At 46.2% G+C, this 19,871-nt stretch overlaps 2 protein-coding genes across 2 annotated transcripts; one reads left to right on the top strand and one right to left on the bottom strand.

The window, feature by feature from the left end:
• Positions 1-10,071: 10,071 nt before the first annotated feature.
• LOC112580152 (zinc finger and SCAN domain-containing protein 5B) lies at positions 10,072-14,052 on the bottom strand. The gene is given in 6 exon segments (XM_044931754.2): positions 10,072-11,020; positions 11,023-11,148; positions 11,522-11,675; positions 12,588-12,794; positions 13,085-13,558; positions 13,958-14,052. Coding segments are annotated over 5 exon segments (1,383 nt in total). The 5' UTR covers positions 13,463-13,558; positions 13,958-14,052; the 3' UTR covers positions 10,072-10,502.
• Positions 14,053-16,693: 2,641 nt separating this feature from the next.
• LOC112580453 (protein FAM32A-like) lies at positions 16,694-19,226 on the top strand. The gene is made up of 2 exons (XM_044931751.2): positions 16,694-16,819; positions 17,366-19,226. Exon 2 carries the CDS (start codon positions 17,391-17,393, stop codon positions 17,727-17,729), a length of 339 nt encoding a protein of 112 aa, XP_044787686.2. The 5' UTR covers positions 16,694-16,819; positions 17,366-17,390; the 3' UTR covers positions 17,730-19,226.
• Positions 19,227-19,871: the final 645 nt, after the last annotated feature.

Below are 19,871 nucleotides of genomic sequence, written 5' to 3'. Positions count from 1 at the left end.
TCGCCCACCCCTCCATCTCCACCAAGGAAAGGGGAATTGAGAATTTCTAAACAGGGAGCGGGAAGGAGCCTGGACTTGGACCCGAGGAAGTTCTCTGAGGCCAGCCACCAGGCCCCCGCCCGTGGTAAGAAGAAACAGAGGAGGGGGAGATGGCAGGAGGAGCTGGGCTTACCTTCCCGGGGGATGCAGGCGTCTGCCAGTCCCAGGAAAAGCAGAATCAGCAAGAACATCTTCAGAGAGGGCCCTGACTTGTGGACAGTGGGCTTGGGGGTTGGGGTGGATGAGCTCCTTTCAGGACCAACGGGACTCTGGTCACTCGCTGTTCTCCCAGATTCCAAGGGCGAAGTTAACTGCCCATACACTCCCTCCAGCCGCCTGGAGGCTGACAGATGTCTGCTCTGTGCCCACGACACCAGGGGCGGGCACACAGACTGCTTCTTCCCACTGGTGTCTGCTTATTTATCTTTTTTTTTTAGGTACCTGGATAAGAGTTAAGTGCATCGGGTACTTTTCAAAAATTTTTATTTAGCAAGCTCCAGGAGCTGGTGGTGGACAGGGAAGCCTGGAGTACTACAGTCCATGGGGGTCGCAAAGAGTCGGACACGACCGAACGACTGAACTGAACTGATTTAGCTGTCTGGGGGTCTTACTTGTGGCATGTGGGATCTAGTTCCCCAAGCAAGGATCGAACTTGAGTCCCCGACAGTGGGAGCTCAGAGTCTTAGCCACTGGACCACCAACGAAGTCCATGCTTATCTATCCTAAAACCACATTTTAGAATAATTTTATGCTGAGCCTGATCTTTGTCATTCTATGACTCCCATCTCCTGTTTGTGTAGGACCCGTGACCTATAAGTGGGTTTTCAAAATATTCTGAGGGCTTCCCTGGTGGCTCAGTGGTGAAGAATATGCCTGCCAATGCAGGAGACGCAGGTTCGATCACTGGGTCAGGAAGATCCCCTGGAGAAGGAAATGGCAACCCCCTCCAGTATTCTTGCCTGGAGAATCCCATGGACAGAGGAGCCTGGCGGGCTACAGTCCATGAAGTCTCAAAAAGTCAGATACAACTTAGTGAGTAAACAGCAACAACAATAAATGATATGTTACCCATATATCTCTTAAGAAGTGATTTTTGGGAATTCCCTGGCAGTCCAGTGGTTAGGACTCCACACTTTGACTGCTGAGACCAGGGGTTGGATCCCTGGTCAGGAACTAAGATCTCACAGGCCGCATGGCAGGAAAAAAAAAGTAAAAAAAAAAAAAAAAAGGTAAAAAAAGAAAAAAAGAATGTTTTCTGCATGAAGTATTCAAAGTCCTTTACTTTCACGCACAGTATACTGATCATTTCTCCAAGCCTTCAACTATTTAACAACCACTGCTTTGTAAGCATAAGTTTTTAAAAAATTGTGTTTTGGCCACAGGGCTTTCAGGATGGAGCAGGAGATTGTCATCCTGAGTGAAGTAATTCAGACAGAGAAAGACAAATATCATACAATATCACTTACATATGGAATCTAAAAAAAAATGATACAAATGAATTTATCTACAAAATAGAAATGGAATCACAGTTGTAAAAAACAAACTTACAGTTACCAGACAGTAAGGGAGGAAGAATAAATTCAGAGATTGGGACTGACATATACACACTAAAGTGTTAGTCACTAAGTCGTGTCGGGTTCTGCGATCCCATGGACTTTAGCCCACCAGGCTCCTCTGTCCATGGGATTCTCCGGGCAAGAATACTGGAGAGGGTTGCCTTGCCCTTCTCCAGGGGATCTTCCAGACCCAGGGATCGAACCTGCATCTCTTGCATTGGCAGGCATATTCTTTACCACTGAGCCACCAGGGAAACCCTGTCTTCTGCATTGCAGGCAGATTCTTTACCATCTGCAGCACCAGGGAAGACCCAAGGTTCCTTATGAAAGTGAAAGTTGCTCAGTTGTGTCCAGCTCTTTTCAACCCCATGGACTGTAGCCCGCCAGGCTCCTGTGTCCATAGGATTCTCCAGGCAAGAATACTGGAGCGGGTAGCCGTTCCCTTCTCCAGGGGGTCTTCCCAACCCAGGTCTCCCACATTGCAGGCAAATTCTTTACCCTCTGAGCCACCAGGGAAGAGTCCTCATAGTATTTCTTATTTCTGCAAAACCACAAATCAAGTACAAAAAAACTAGGAAAAGGTATTCTGAACATTTATTTTTGTGTACTTATATTTGCTTACTTAACTTCTAGTAGAAATGACTTTTAATAGAAAAGGAGGGATTGACTGCCCCAAACTCCACCCCCGTGACTCTCTAAGGGTGGCAGAGTTCTCCAAATGTGCCAGAGGCTTGCAGAGTCCCCCACACTTAGGAAGATGTGGCCATGGTGGGCGGGAAGATCCAGGGTGGAAGACGGCCAGGTCTCCAGGCGTCTGAGGCTAGTGGGCGTCTGGTTTCTGCACATCTTTGATCAGGAGGCACTGGAGGGACTCTGAAGCTCACGTCCCAGGAGCAAGTGTTCCGTAACCTCCCCATAAATTTTCTTGAGGACGTGGGGGTCAGCCCTGGCAGTCATTCTCAGACGATCCACTGGCCCTGATGAGTCACCCCTTGCTGGAAGTCTACCATCTCACTGCCCCTGAATGTCTCCGTTGCTTCCCCCTTCCTTCACCCCTGTCCTGATTGCCGTGGCTTCTGACAGTATCCTGGGTCCCCTCCCCTGCTTAGTCCTTCCTGTGGACCTCACTCAGATACGGGGCTCTCTCCCCACCTACCCTCTCCACTACTTGGGGCTCGTGAACCCCCTGCAGACAGTGGTCAAGCCCGCTGTCTACTCCAGACCCCAAAACCAAGCTACCCATGGGCTCCATGGGTATCTCCCTGGACGTCCGTCCCACCGACCTGCTCACTGACCACTGAAAATGGGCAGTCTTCACTTTTCTTTTTTCAGTTATGAAAATAAGATAACATGTTTACAGGAGACTTGGGAAATACAAAACAAAGTCACATATCGCCCCATTATATAATTTTTTTGGCTTTTTGTCTTTATTTTTTCTTTTTAAAATTATGAAAATATGATAATACATTTACACAAGATTTGGAAAATACAGAACAAAATTACATATAGTTCCACTATCTGTTACCATTGTTTAGATAAATTAAGTTTTTTTTTTAAGTTTCAATATCAAACTCTCAGAAATTAATAGAATGAATGTACAGAGAGGTAGACTATGGTAGACTTGAAAAGCATTATGAACCAATTTGACATATTTAAGATTTATACAATTTTCACACAGCAGGAGGATAGAAATTCTATTCAAGTTCCCATAGACTGTAAACTAGGAGACACTGGGCCACGTCCAAGGACAAGGGCAGGCACAGAAATTTCATGGTCTACAGGCATTGCAGTCATACATGGCGTTTCCTCTTATTACTGTGGAATTATGTTAGAAATCAATATCAAGGTGTTTGAAAAAACCCACTTACTTCAAGCAAATTGTGACATTTACCAAGAGACATCTTTGACTTCCCCATCAAAAGCCTGGATAAAGTTAGGAGACTGGAAAACCACAGAGGGCAATTGCAGAGGAGAAAGCATTGAAATGAGAAATTAATATCGAAATGAGAAGTTAATATCAAAGATACTTTAAAAACCCCATATATTTGGAAACTAAATGCCCGGTTTTAAATGAGGGGTATGTCTAAGAAGCCGTAACAAGGAAAATTAGAAAATACTGGTAATAGAATAAAAATAAAAAGAGGATAAAAATGGGCACTTATGTTCCTCCTTCGGACCTGTCCTTCAACTCCAGTTTGCCTTCAGGGGGAGCCCCTTGGGCCCCTGGCTTGCTTTTCTTTTTTTAAAATTATTCTTCTTTTCTTTTTCTTTTCTAGACTTGCTTTTCTTTATCACCATCTGCAGCAGAGGCCCTCGAGACACCCTTTTGAATGCTGCTCAGACTCTTGTCTCCACCCCTGCCTAACTCAGGGCATGCTCATCACAAGGAGGGGCAGCCTGGGCCGTGGCAGGGGGCTCCCCACGGGTCCAGGCCTCCAGGGCCCTCTGTCCCTAGAAACTGCTATGTGGACTTTTTAAAGGAAATCATGATCACATCACTCTTGTGTCTAAGTCTCTTTGCTGCTCCTCCTAATTGTCCTGCATTTAAAAAAGACATGTGTGTAATGTGTGTGTCTGTGTATATACATATTTGTGGAGATATATATATATATATAATGTATATGTTATGCATACAAGTATGTTTATGTTATATATATATATATATGCATACATAGGAAACACAAAGACACACTAAGTATTAAGACTGCTTGTCTCAATGAATGGATAAAGAAGATGTGAGATACACACATACACACACACACACAGTGGAATACTACTCAGCCATGCAAAGGACAAAACAATGCGATCTGCAGCAGCGTGGATGGACCCATAGGTGATCACACGAAGTGAAGTAAGCCAGACCAAGAAAGACAAATACCATACGATATCACTCGATGTGAGGAACATAAAATATGGTATATTGTTGTTGTTGTTCAGGGACTAAGTTGTGTCTGACTCTTGGACTTTGACACTCATGCAACCCCATGGACTGTAGCATGTCAGGCTCCTCTGTCCTCCACTGTGTCCTGGACTTTGCTCAAACTCATGTCCATTGAGTCAGCATTGCGATTTTACAATCTCATCCTCTGTTGTCCCCTTCTCCTGTCAATCTTTCCCAGCACCAGGGTCTTTTCCAATGAGTCGGTTCTTCCAATCAGGTGGCCAACGTATTGGAGCTTCAGCATCAGTCCTTCCAATGAATACTGAGGGTTGATTTCCTTTAGGATTGATGCTTCAAAATCAGAAACAGGCAATGATTGTAGTTGTTTTTTTGTTTTTTTTTAAATAAGCATTGAACCAAGCAGCCCGGCCTGGCAGCTCATAATTGGCAAGTCATGTTTTCCGGATCTTCAGAGTGAACTTTTTGATGCCAGTTTAGCATCTCAACAGGCAGAAGTTGAGCATCACACTCTGGGAGTCATTAAAATTGCCTTAACAACCCTCGGAGGGACCCTGGAAGTAGGTGAGGCTGTTTTCTTCATCTTTCCTGCCAGGCTGCATAATTATGATCAATTATTCAACCCATCTCCAGGAGGGTTAAGAAAAACAGCTTCATTTTTGAGGCCACGGGGACAGACAGAACACCGAAGGGAAAAAGAAACTTTACCCTCCGAGCAAGAGAGGGAGGGGAACAAACAAATTTGAACGTATTAGAGGGAATTAAAACTTTGAAATTGCGAAAGGAGAGTGACTTCTGGGCTGTAATTAGGCAGCACCCACCTGTGAGCGCTGACGCTGTTTCTTTCTTTTCCTTTTTTGTTTTGTTTAACACTCATTTGCCTTGCATTGGGAGTTCCTGGTTGAATGACTTACTCTCTGTGGGCAGAGTTTTCCTCCGGCTGTCCAATCAGCCATTCCTCTTCCCCGCTCACCACCCCAGGTCCTCAGCTGGTGTCTGACCCGACTTAGGCTCAAGTTTGACACTCTTGGAATCATAGGTTAGATATGACTCTGTGCAGTGGTTTTCACCACTAAATAGTCAACAAAAGCTTTTTAACCTAAAGTGAAGTGTCTTTACTGCTGCTAACAATAGGAGCTTGAAGAATGCAGAGAAATGTGCACATCATTTCTTTATTCTTTTCATGGTAGCCCTGTTTAGTGTGGTGTGGGTTTCACACGCACGCCCAGGTGCACACACCTGCACACACACGCCTGCCTGCACCCGTACCGAATATGCAAACAGAGCCCCGTCCTGCCTACGGCTAGGTAACCTGCGTTTTCTCCCAGCTATCAGTTTGTAACAGAAAGTTTGCCAGCGCAGTAGATAAAGCTCTGTGTACCACACACTCTTCTATCCTGCAGATGCACCATAACTTTATACAGTCCCTCTTTCGGTGAATATGTATGGGGCTTATGACATGGGCTGGGTACTGGGCTGATGGTGTGGTTGTAAACAAAAAGTAAACAGAAGCAAAAGAAACTAGGCAAACTAAAGAAAGACACGTCCCAACGGGGTTTTTAAAAAATAGAATTTTTTAAATCTCACTGCTGGGCATACACACTGAGGAAACCAGGAGGGAAAGAGACACGTGTACCCCAATGTTCATCGCAGCACTGTTTATAATAGCCAGGACATGGAAGCAACCTAGATGTCCATCAGCAGATGAATGGATAAGAAAGCTGTGGTACATATACACAATGGAGTATTACTCAGCCATTAAAAGAATACATTTGAATCAGTTCTAATGAGGAGGATGAAACTGGAACCTATTATACAGAGTGAAGTAAGCCAGAAAGAAAAACACCGATACAGTATACTAACGCATATATATGGAATTTAGAAAGATGGTAACAATAACCCTTTGTACGAGACAGGAAAAGAGACACTGATGTATAGATCAGTCTTATGGACTCTGTGGGAGAGGGAGAGGGTGGGGAGATTTGGGAGAATGGCATTGAAACATGTATAATATCATGTATGAAACGAGTCGCCAGTCCAGGTTCGATGCAAGATACTGGATGATTGGGGCTGGTGCACTGGGACGACCCAGAGGGAGGGTATGGGGAGGGAGGAGGGAGGAGGGCCCAGGATGGGGAACACAGGTATACCTGTGGCGGATTCATTTCTTTTTTGTTTGTTTGTTTCTCTCTTTTTTTATTTATTTATTTATTTATTTTTTTATTTTTAAACTTTACATAATTGTATTAGTTTTGCCAAATATCAAAATGGATTCATTTCGATATTTGACAAAACTAATACAATATTAAAGTTTAAAAATAAAATAAAATTAAAAAAAATAAAAGTAAGGTTCAGAGCAAAAATAAATAAATAAATAAAACATAGAATTTACGAAGTAGGTTCTGAAGTTCACCTTGAAAGAGAAAGGGCACATGCACACAAGAAACTACAGCAGGGACTTCCCTGGCAGCCCAGTGGTTAAGACTTCGCCTTCCGGTGCAAGGGCTCCGGGTTCAATCCCTGGTCATGGAGCGAAGGTCCCACATGCGTCGTGGGGTGGCCCCCCAAAAAAGATTGTCATTATAGTAATCAGAATTTTACCTCTATATAATACTTTGGGGTTAATAATGATTTACAGAATAATAAAATATTTCATGATAAAATTCGAACATAGCATTCTAGTAAAAGAAAAGAATGGCGGATCATGTGCCATATTATACAAAGGATCAAATTCCTGCCTGCACTAACAGCAGAAAGATTTATGTATTTGAAACAGATACTCATTCCTTGGGGCATCGGTTAGCAAAACATTTCCCCACTTGAAGCACTGGTGATTTTTATTTTTTCATTTTATTTTTTACTGAAGGATAGTTGGCTTACAATATAATATTAGTTTCAGATGTACAAAGTAGTCATTTGATATTTGTCTCAAGGGCACCACTCAGGATATCCACACTCGGTGCTCACTTGTCCACTGGGTCACTTGTCCATTGGATCAGATCTTGGTGTTGCATCCAGAGTCCTCAGTCTCTGGTCTCTCTCTGTCTTTACAATAATTATTTAACTAATTAACTTTTTGTGTATTTCTGGCTGTGGCTTCTCTTGTTGCAAGCGTGGGCTCTAGGCACACAGGCTCAGTAGTTGTGGTACTCGGGCTTGTGGGATCTTCCTGGACCAGGGCTCGGACCAGTGTTGCCTGTGCTGGCAGGCGGATTCTGATCCACTGTACCAACAGGGAAGCCCAACAACTAGAGATAGCCCATGTGCAGCAACAAAGACCCACCACAACCAAAATAAATAAATCCTTAAAAAAATGGCCTTATATTTGTGCCTCTGGAGGCAAAAAGTACAATATCCAGTTTGGCAAGAATGTACAGAAATGATACCCCTGCCTTCTGCTGGCTGGATGATTTCAAGAGAAATGTTCCAAGCTTGCAAAGAAGAGTTAATTGTCACTTATGGCTAGCTCAGTTGGTAAAGAATCCACTTGCAATGTAGGAGACCCCAGTTCGATTCCTGGGTTGGGAAGATGGTGCTGGAGAAGGGATAGGCTACCCACTCCAGTATTCTTGGGCTTCCCCGGTGGCTCAGCTGGTGAAGAATCTGCCTGCAACGTGGGAGACCTGGGTTCGATCTCTGAGTTGGGAAGATCCCCTGGAGAAGGAAAAGGCTACCCACTCCAGTATTCTGACCTAGAGAATTCCATGGACTATTCCTATGGGATTGCAAAGAGTCAGACACGACTGAGTGACTTTTACTTTCACTTTTCACTTCATTTACTGTTACATTAAATGAATGACAATGGCTAGATATTCGATATCTAATACATACGGGCTCTATTCCCCATGTTGTACACAACATCCTTGTATCCTGACACCCAATAGTCTCTGCCTTCCATTCCCCCACCTTCCTCTCATCACTAGTCACCCACTAGTTAGTTCTCTGTATCTGTGAGCCTGCTTTTTGTTATATTCACTAGCTTTTGTATTTTTAATTAATTAATTAATTTTAAAAATATTTATTTGTTCAGCTGCTCTGAGTCTTAGTTTTGGCGGGCAGGATCTAGTTCCCTGACCAGGAATCTAACCAGGTGCCCCTGCATTGGGAGCTCTGAGTCTTAGCCACTGGGAAGTCTCTGTGGTATTAGCCATTTTTTTTAAGATTACACATAGAAGTATCAATAATATTATGCAACATTTGCTTTTCTCTGACTTACTTTACTAAGCATAATGCCCCCCAGGTCCATCTATGTTGCTGCCAGTGGCAAAATTTCATTCTTTTTTATGACTGAGTAATATTCCATTGTATACACATTCCACATCTTCATTCCTCTGCTGATGGACACTTGCATTGCATGCATGTCTTGGCTACTGTAAATACTGCTGCTTTGAAGATTGGGGTGCATGTATATTTTACAATTAGTGTTTGGGGTTTTCAGGTTCAACTCGGTGACAAGTTCTTCTCATGTCATGGAACAGTTCGACAACCAACCACAGTTAATATAGGGATCTGTGGAGATCAGTTGTTTTCACAAGGTCTCAAACTAACGAACATAGCATGGAAAACCAAACCCTTCTGAAACCCACGTCCATCTGTCCTGACCTCCAAGCAGTCTCTTCACATGTCCCCACTTGACATTTTCTCCATTGCACCCTCTTGCCCTAAGTGTTCCAAAGTCAGGGACTGGCTCTCAAACTGTTCCAGGAGATGAAATGTCTCTATTTATATGGTGCTGGGGGAAATTTCAGGGGCCCCTGCCTGTTACCCCACAAGTGGAGTGACTTGGTTAATATTGGAGAATGAACTGTTTTAGGTAAGCCAGGGGGATTCATTTTCCATGGAAACTACACCAGAAGAACCATGACTTATTAAAAAGGCCTCCATATTGGTTTTGTGGAGGACTTCATTTATTGTACTTGAGTCTTTTATGGATTGCATTTTGGGGGGCAAATGGATTGGTATTCCTGATTTAGTGAAATTTTTTTTTTCATTTGCCTGAAGAGTTCACAGGAGTAAGAGAATAGAGATATGATAGTTGTTGGGTCACATAGCTATTTTTTCTTATGTAAATACAGCTCAAAAGAACTTTCTAAAATCAGCTTAAAAGCTACAGTATGAAAAGAATCTACTTTGGAGTAAGCATTTAGAAAACCAGAGGTTGTAATGCCGTAGGGCCAAAGAATGACACCTATCAGTTTTGGAAGTCTTCCTTTTTCTATATAACTAGGGAAGAAATATCCAAACAAGTACAGAGGGAAGACATGGGTGCTCAGTTGCTTCAGTCATGTCCGACTCTTTGTGACCCCATGGACTGTAGCCCGCCAGGCTCCTCTGTCCATGGGATTCTCCAGGCAAGAATACTGGAGTGGGTTGCCATTCCCTTCTCCAGGGGATCTTCCTGATGAAGGGATTGAACCTGGGTCTTCTGTGTTGCAGGTGGATTCTTTACCACTGAGCCACTGGGGAGGCCTTACAGAGGGAAGATATCTCCACATAATAATGGCCATGTAACAAACCGCAGCTATCATCTACTCCATATAAAAAAATCTTGGAAGAGGAAATACACAGGACACTAACTTGACAAAAATGTCTGTGTTTATTTGATTTTTAAATTTCACTGGTGATCCTCTTTTTCATCTGGACACTCTGCTAGGAGCATCCCCTCATTGTCCCTAATGGGGGGACAATCAGCAGTGACCTCAGTCATTTTCATGAAGAAGTACTGAAAACTAATGAGACCTGCATTCACTGGAAGAAGAACAACACAAAGCCAAAACTTATCACAAAAACACAGGCTACACTAAAGTAGAGAACAAAATCTGAAGGGAAAGATAAGTCCTCACTCAAATATTCACCTAATTCATGTGAATGGAATCCCATCGGGTTCCAGTATGATGGTAACTTCTTCACATGTTACACTTTCATTGTATCACATAATGGACAAATAATTCAGAATTTCCTTCTAGGAGCAGATGGCACTTGGACCTGATGGTGGGGTCCTGGGGGAATCATTTGGAATGGATTTTCTGGGGGCGTTTGAAAGTCCCCAGCTGACGGAAGGCAATGTGGCACTCGGGGCACACGTAGGGCTTGATCCTATAGTGGGTGTGTCAATGAACGATGAGCTTCCCTCGGTGGCAGAAAGCTCTGTCACAGTGCTGACAGCGGAAAGGCTTCTCCTGGGTGTGGGTCCTCTTGTGAGCGCACAGCATGAAGTCATGAGTGAACTTCTTGAGGCAGATATCACAGCTGTAGGGCTTCTCGCCAGTGTGGATCCGCTGGTGAACCTGCAGATCCGAAAGCTGCATGAACCCTCTGGCACAGATGTTGCATTGAAAGGGCCTCTCTCCTGTGTGAGTCCTCTGGTGCAGGATAAGCTGAGATTGATAAGGAAAGCTCTTTTGGCACACCCTGCATTCAGAGGGTGCCTGTCCCAGGGTTTCTGCTCCCTCAGGAAGACTGGTGGGTCCCACGGTGCCAGATGAACCAACAGAATGGGATCCAAGCTGTCCTGAGAACTCTCCTTATCCAAACACGTGGCTGCTTCTTGACCCACGTCTTGGCAAGTGAGACTGCTGTCCTGTTTCCGTTTGACATGTCTGCAATTCTTCAGAGGACCTTGTCGGGATCCACTTGGAGTGGAAACATGTCCCTCTGGAACACAAGAGGAAAGGCTTCAGGAGCCACATTTGAAGTATCACACCTTCCTGGGGACTCTCCCCTCTCTCTCTGCCCTCTCAAAATCTGCTGAAAGAAGAGATTCAGCACCATATTTATCAAGGAGCATTTTCCATGGTGCCAGCCTCATTGGAACCATCCCTAATCTTGGCTACAGACTTCCCATTAAGCAAACTACGTAAGAGTCTAGCTGATGAAACACTCTGGAACATTGACGATGGAGAAGGTTGGCATTGGAGAACCAACTCACACCCCCCAACACCAAGGGATGGAAATGCTGGGTATCCCTTCCTGGACATCAGTGGAGGCAGTCAGTACCTCCTGTGGTCTCCAAGTTTTTAATACTCACCACGATCCTGCAGAAGTTCAGGATCTTGAGATGGAAGGGTTCTTGTCGCTCCTGTGTCTTCCAGCAGGTCCTTCACCAAGTTCTCCTTGGAGGGCGTCTGACCCTCCAGTTCACCTCTTTCAGGAATGGTCTCTGGCGGGAGAGCTTTCTGGCCCTGACAAAGGGCAACCAAGCACAGTCAATCCCACTGCCTTAGCCCACGGCAAGCTCTGTCTCCTCTTTCCCCACCCCCTTGTACCCTGATCTAAGACTCCAGCTTTCTGAATATCAGTTTGGGGGAGATGCCCTGACTGCTTCCCATCACCCTGATTGGCAATCCTCTTCTGATTCCCATGTCTGTCCTTGATCTATACCGACCACCTCTGGCAAAAGTCCAGACTTCACAGCTGGCACTGCCAATTGTCTTTGCACCTATCTCTCCACCTCATCTCACATTCTCTAGGCCCTGAATCTGAAAGCACAGGACTCTGGCTCTGGGGCTCCTGACTTCACCACTTGCTGATACCTTGCCTGGATTGGTCTTCGTCATAGAGGGTGGCCTGGGGCATAATAAGTTGATAAGCAGTATAGCTAGTCTGTATTCATGAGAAATCGGTAGCATCTCCTCCCCGATTCACATTTCAAAAAAAATCCACTCTCTCCAGGCATACTCCAATATCTTCTGGGGGAGAAAACGACTCCAGCTGGGTATTTTTTATTCAATTCTATATTCAATTCAATGTACAATATCCCCCAATATTAAGTGCCTCTGACGAAATTCATCATGGGAAAAGAGCTGTGAGTGCATTTACCCCTGAACTGAGCCAGCACCGTCTCGTGGAAACAGGACTCCTCTGCCCTCATGCTTAGGGCCACAAGCTTTCATGGTGAAGGACTATGAAAGATGGACTGTCTTCATTCTCACACTGGCTGGAAAATGGCTGGAACGGAATGCATCCATGGGAATTCATGGAGGCAGAGGGTCCATTCCTGTCCTTTGCCCAGTTCTCCCAATTACTTCCGCAGCCACCCCCACCCGACCCTCTTCTACCTGCTCCCAGACTGGAGGTCAGGACATCACACTCACCTGCCCCCTCGACAGGTCCTTGGCTCCTGGCAGATGCTGCCTGTCTTGGCTTTCCTGCTGGCCCTCGTCTGGAGGGATGACACTGACTGTAGGCTGGGGCTCCCTGGCTCGGTCTCCCTCACTGTGCCCCTCACTGACCTCAGATCCTAACATCTCAACACCCGAGACGGGCATCAAAACTTCCTTGCCTTGGACACGCACTACAGCCTGTGAGGAAAAATTCATATAGGATCAGTCTCCCTTCACAAGACCCAAAAAGGTATTCATTGTGTATCCCACCCTGGAGCCCACCTCCTGGGAATGACATTTGAAAGACCAACACCCTCAAAGTGAGGACCAGCAGACACATCTCCAGTGATGCCACGGGCTAGTGCTCAAAGCAAGTGTGCGAATCACTGATTTAGAGACAAGCCCTCTGGTCCTTTTGCCTCATTTCCTGGCTTGGACCCACCATCCCACCGTTCCCTGTCTCACAGGGTCACTAGGGTCCTACTCACCCATTTCATCAGTTTCTGCTTCTTTCTCAGCACCTCCTCCAGATCCTTACAAGTCTCGGCACCACTACTTTTGACTAAGACCTGGATCTTCGGAGGCATGCACATCACGAACTGCTCCAGCACCAGCCTGTCCACCATCTCCTCCTTGGTGTGAAGATCCGGCCTCAGCCACAGCCCGCAGAGTTCACGGAGCCTCCTCAGAGCCTTGATGGGGTCGGATTCGTCGGAGCTGATAAACGTTCTGAAGCGAACGCGCAACTCTTCCAGGTCTGAGTCGCGGTTTTCCCTTCGGGTGTCTTGGCCTGGCGCAGACGCTGGCGACTCTGCTCCAGGGCTGTCCGCGACGGGGCCACGACCCCTTGTCTGGTTCTCAGCCATACCGACTGTAGAGCTTTTCAGTAGGACTCTGGGCAAATGCTTCTAGAAGTCGGTGCCCAACTGACCCCGATCGAAAGGAATTTCCTCTTGCTTTTCCTCAGGAATAGATTCACTATTCAGAAATAGGGGGCAAAAAAGAAAAAAGAATGCCGCCAGTTAGTTTTATTTTCATCCACCCTACCATCCCTCATCCCAATACTGGGCAGTATTCCCCCCTCAGAATTTCACACCAGGGACAAGAATCCATTCTCTTACTCCTCCGCCATCCATCTTATACTACAAGAAACTGTGTGGTCACAACTGTCCACAGGGTGGTGCTTAAAAGCCCTTGTTGGAAAAATGAACCACCCCACACGACACCATGGAGTGTGGAAACAATCTCATCTCACAGAAGATTCCACAAATGAACCACGGTTTATGTGTGGCCGGAGGCAGATCGGTGGATTTCACACGGTCTCTGAGCGAATGCAAGGGGAACAGAAAGCCAGGACTTACTGAAACCCACTTCCACGGGCCCTGACTCTCTAGCGTTCTCTTTAGACACTTCCCATCAATTACCTCCTTGAAGCCTTCTCGCCTCGGTCCTCCTCAGTTGGGGACTTGCTCTCAATCTCGGCGGGGAAGAAACGTCTCTCTATAGAGCTGGAGAAACGCCGGACCTCTCGGCCTGTTACCCGATCGGCGCATGGATTGGTTAAGGGCGGGGCGAAACATTCTAGATAATCCCTCTTTTCTTAATCACAGGGATTCGATTGCCTATGGAAACTCGCTCAAGAGAAACCACGATTTACTAAAGAGGCCTCCATAGTGATTTAGCGACAGATTCTGTGTATTTGTTTTGTTCTGTTTTTGGCGAAGCAGGGAGGCAGGTGCGATCTCAGTTCTCAGGCCGAGGAAGTAAACCATACGGCCTGCAGCGGGAGCGCTAAGTCTCACCTGCTGGACCGCTCGGGAAATCCCTCGGTTTCCTTTTGGATTTCATTGATCTTGACTTTGGGGGCTGCATTTTGGGGTGAACGGACTGGTTTTAATGATCTCGTGAATTTTTGGTCTCACTGCCTGGAGGGTTTGACGGAGTCAGAGACATGGTGGTGGGAACCAGATGGGTTTGACTCCTCTCGTCTTTTCTGTTCTTGTGAGATAAGTCTTAAAAGGCTTTTCTAAAATCAGCTGATGAGCTAAGGTGTGAGAAGACCCGATTTCTAAGTAGCCTTTTTGAAGACTAGAAGTTGTACACCAATAGGAAAAAAGAATGACACCTATCACTTCCGGAAGCCTTCCTTTTTCGAAACAAGTCGGGAAGAAATACCTGAACAAGTATGGACTGAGTGAATCTATCTCAGCATAATAACGGCCATGTAGGCAAAACCACGGCTATCACCTATTCCCTGTACAAAAGTCTTAGAAAATATGCAGACACATTTGACAGAAATGTATTTATTTGAAATTTAAATTCCACTGGAGAGCCTGGCCTCTGTGCCAGGAGCATGCAGTTTTACAGTGAAGTCCCGCCTAACAGGAAGGCAGTCAACAGTAGGCTCAGTTTCATGATGAAGTACTGATAACTAATGAGACATGCTTTCAGTAGAAGAATAACAAAAGAAAGCAAAAATGGGTTGAAACAGGTTACACTAAAGTAGAAAACAAAATCCAAAGGGAACGATAAGCCATCACTCAAATATCCTCCTCATTCATGTAAATGGAAGCCCCTGGACCCAATATCCTCCGAAGCTCTTCCCATGTCATCCACCCTTTGTGTTACAGAAGTGACAAATCATTGTGAATTTCCTTCTTGAAGCAGAAAGGACTTGGACCCGAGGGCAGGGTCCTGGGCCAGTGGTTCGGAATGGGTTTCCTGGTGGGATTTGAGACACCCCAGGGAGCAGAAGGCTGGTGACACTCGGGGCACATGTAGGGCTCGAGCCCAGAGTGTGACCACTGAGGTTCCCACTGTGGTTGAAAGCTTTTTCACAGTGCTCACAGCAGAAAGGCTTCTCTTGTGTGTGGGTCCTCTGCTGAGCGTGCAGCATGGAGTCGTGGTGGAACTTCTTCGGGCAGAGATCACTGCTGTAGGGCTACTTGCCCATGTGGGTCTCCTGGTGAACACAGAGGTCCGGAGGCTGCATGAACCATTGGACATGGATGTTGCTTTTTTCTCTTTGTAATTTAAAGGGCCCTCTCTCTTTAATGCAGTTCCAGAATAAGGGCCCATTACTTTGATAAGCACGAGCTCAGCAGAAGACTCTAAAGGATGTGTGTAAAAGAATGTTTCCAAAGGCTCCAGAGATGACCCCAACTCTGCTTCCTGCTTCCCCTGGACAATACTCTATCTCCTGGTGGGGTGGCTATTTGGTCCAGCTGACTTTAGGAATGTCATAGTGCTCCGTGAGCATGTCCAGGTGTCTGTTGAAGTCCTCTACTCTCTGCTTGTGGGTTTTGGATGCTTTCTTCAGGATCCTCTCCATTTGTCACTTCTCCTGCACCTTCTCAAAGGCCACCTGGGCTGGGGTCCGCTTACCGAGGTGGCGCCTCAGCTCCTCCTCCTAGTTCTTCTGGATTTTTCCCATCGTTTCCAGGAGTTTTGCCTTGTCTATGTCCTTTTTCTTCTTCGGCCACTAACCAAAGTAGTTAAAACTTTCAGATACCTATGCTTTGAGGCCTTCCAAGTCTCCTGGTAAATGAGAAAAGTATTTGATAGACCAGGAAAATCAATCTTACTACCAAAAAGTGCACGGGCTTCCCTGGTGGTAAAGAATCTGCCTGCAATGCGGGAGACCTGGCTTTGCTCCCTGGGTTGGGCAGATCCCTTGGAGGAGGGAACAGCTACTGACTCCAGTCTTCTGGCGAGGAGAATTCCATGGACTGTATATCCACGGGGTCACAAAGGGTTGGACATGACTGAAAGATTTTCACTTTACTTCTTTCCCAGCTGAGCCACAAGGGAAGCCCAAAAATACTGGAGTGAATACCCTATCCCTTCTCCAGCAGATCTTCCTGACCCAGAAATTACTACAGCATCTCCTGCATTGCAGGTGGATTCTTTACCACCTGAGCTCTCAAAGAAGTCTACCAGAAAACCAACATGGAGTACTCTTTGATAAACTGTGTTTTTTTTTTTTTTTTTTTCTGGTGGAGTGTCCGTGTGAAACTGGATCCGTGGATAAATTGGATTATCTAAAATGAGGTCATATAAATGGCTTGAACCACCCTTGCACAATCTCTGTGCTGATGGGGTAACAAGCAGGGACCCTTGCCATTTCCCCGGGCTCTCTATAAATAGAGATGTTTCCGCCCCAGACTCATTCTGATAGCCAGTCACCGACTTGAGGAGGCTGAGGGCAAGAGGGCTCAAAGGAGGTAAGTGATGACTGAGAACGTCTAAGGAGAAGGTTTGGGAATCAATACAGAAGGAGGTGGTGGGTTTTGGAAGGCTGGGTGTTCTACTCACCTTGCATCAGCTCAAAGATCTTGTGAAAGCTGTGGATCTCCCTTAAACTACATATTAACTACAGTTGACTGCTGAGCTCTCTGTGGGGGGGAAGAATGGACTTGAAACATGTAAATGGAACTTGGGAACTATAATGGAACACAGATCCTTCTCTTGCAGAAAAGAAATTTTAAATAAGAGGTCTTTCAGGTTCCCCCCTCCTGCCTCCATCTGATTTATAGGTTTATAAATCACCTTGATTTATAGGGTGTTGCCACCCTCCATGCTGTGGTGTGGTGTGCTGCATTTATTCCTCAAGGCTTTCTGAACCCTGGCCCCCTGGGCTAAGCAGAGATGTTCGTCTGTGTTCATTGGTGTTAACCCACACAGAGGGAACCTCTCGGATCTACACAGGAGAACGATATTGTCCCAATTTCCATTTGAGAAACCTGACCCCCCCACTTTTGTCCATTTAGAAATCCGAATGCAAAGAAGGACAGCATGGACGCCTACAAGCAGGTCCAAAAGGGACCCCTGAAGCTGAAAGGAGTCACAGAGCTTGGCATGACCAAGTGGAAGAAGAAAAAGGACACAGACAAGGCAAAACTCCTGGAAACAATGGGGAAAATCCAGAGGAACCAGGAGGAGGAGCTGAGGTGCCACCTCGACAAGTGGACCCCAGCCCAGGTGGCCTTTGAGAAGGTGCAGGAGAAGCGACAAATGGAGAGGATCCTGAAGAAAGCATCCAAAACCCACAAGCAGAGAGTGGAGGACTTCAACAGACACCTGGACATGCTCACAGAGCACTATGACATTCCTAAAGTCAGCTGGACCAAGTAGCCACCCCACCCAGGAGATGGAGTATTGTCCAGGGGAAGCAGGAAGCAGAGTTGGGATCATCTCTGGAGCCTTTGGAAACATTCTTTTACACACATCCTTTAGAGTCTTCTGCTGAGCTCGTGCTTATCAAAGTAATGGGCTCTTATTCTGGAACTGCATTTAAGAGAGACGGCACTTTAAATTAAAAAAAGAAAAAAGCAACATCAATGCGCAATGGTTCATGCAGCCTCCAGACCCCTGTGTTCACCAGGAGGCCCACGTGGGCGAGAAGCCCTACGGCTGCCATCTCTGCCCAAGAAGTTCCCCCACGACTCCACGCTGCACGCTCACCAGAGGACCCACACCTAAGAGAAGCCTTTCTGCTGTGAACACTGTGAAAAGCTTTCAACCACAGTGGGAACCTCAGTGGTCACACTCTGGGCTCGAGCCCTACATGTGCCCCGAGTGTCACCTGCCTTCTGCTCCCTGGGGTGTCTCAAACCCCCCCAGGAAACCCATTCCGAACCACTGGCCCAGGACCCTGCCCTCGAGTCCAAGTAGGAAATTCACAATGATTTGTCACTTCTGCAACACAAAGGGTGGATGACATGGGAAGAGCTTCGGAGGATATTGGGTCCAGGGGCTTCCATTTACATGAATGAGGAGGATATTTGAGTGATGGCTTATTTTTCCATTTGGATTTTGTGTTCTATTTAGTACAGCGTGTTTCAATAAGTTTTTGCTTTCTTTTGTTATTCTTTTACTGAAAGCATGTCTCATTAGTTATCAGAACTTCATCATAAAAATGAGCATACTGTTGACTGCCTTCCTGTTAGGCGGGACTTCACTGTAAAACTGCATGTTCCTGGCACAGTGGCCAGGCTCTGGCGTGGAATTTAAATTTAAATAAACACATTTCTGTCAAAGAGTGTCTGCATATTTTCTAAGACTTTTCTACAGGGAATAGGTGGTGGCCGTGGTTTTGCCTACTTGGCTATCACTATGCTGAGATAGATTGACTCACGCAATACTTTTTCGGGGATTTCTTCCCGAGGTGTTTCGGAAAAGGAAAGCTTCCGAAAGAGATAGGTGTCATTCTTTTTTCCTATTGGTGTACAACTTCTACTCTTCAAAAAGGCTACTTAGAATCAGGTTTTGTCACACCTTAGCTCATCAGCTGATTTTAGAAAAGCCTTTGAAGACTTATCTGACAAGAACAGAAAGAAGACAGGAGTCAAACCGATCTGGCTCCCACCATCATGTCTAAGACTGCGTCAAACCCTCCAGGCAGCGAGACCAAAAATTGACGAGATCATTGAAACCAGTCCGTTCATCGCAAAATGCATTTCCCAAAGTCCAAAATCAATGAAATGCAAAAGGAAACCGAGGGATTTCCCGCGCGGCCCAGCGGGTGAGACTCAGCGCTCCCGCGGCAGGCGGCGTGGTGTCCTTCCGCCGTCTGGGAACTGAGACCGCACCTGCCTCCCTGCTTGGCCAAAAACAGAACAACAACAAAAATACACAGAACCTGTCGCTAAACCACTATGGAGGCCTCTTTAGCAAATCGTGGTTTCTCCTGAGCGAGTTTCCATGGGCAATCGAATCCCTGTGATTAAGTAAAGAGGGATTATCTAGAACGTTTCGCCCCGCCCTCAACGAATCCATGCGCCGATCGGGTAACAGGCCGAGAGGGCCGGCGTTTCTCCAGCGCGAAAGAGAGACGTGTCTCCGCCAGCCGAGTTGGAGAGCGAGTCCCCAACTGAGGAGGACCGAGGCGAGAAGGCTTCAAGGAGGTAATTGATGGGAAGTGTCTAAAGAGAACGCTAGAGAGTCAGGGCCCGTGGAAGTGGGTTTCAGTAAGTCCTGGCTTTCTGTTCCCCTTGCATTCGCTCAGACCGTGTGAAATCCGCCGATCTCCCTCCGGCCACACATAAACCGTGGTTCATTTGTGGAATCTTCTGTGAGATGAGATTGTTTCCACACTCCATGGTGTCGTGTGGGGTGGTTCATTTTTCCAACAAGGGCTTTTAAGCACTGCCCTGTGGACAGTTGTGACCACACAGTTTCTTGTAGTATAAGATGGATGGCGGAGGAGTAAGAGAATGGATTCTTGTCCCTGGTGTGAAATTCTGAGGGGGGAATACTGCCCTGTATTGGGATGAG

Source organism: Bubalus bubalis, chromosome 18 (genome assembly GCF_019923935.1).
Source record: "Bubalus bubalis isolate 160015118507 breed Murrah chromosome 18, NDDB_SH_1, whole genome shotgun sequence".
NCBI classification, from domain to species: domain Eukaryota; kingdom Metazoa; phylum Chordata; class Mammalia; order Artiodactyla; family Bovidae; genus Bubalus; species Bubalus bubalis.
Note: the sequence above shows the minus strand (reverse complement) of the source record. Positions and strands in the feature narration are given on the sequence as shown.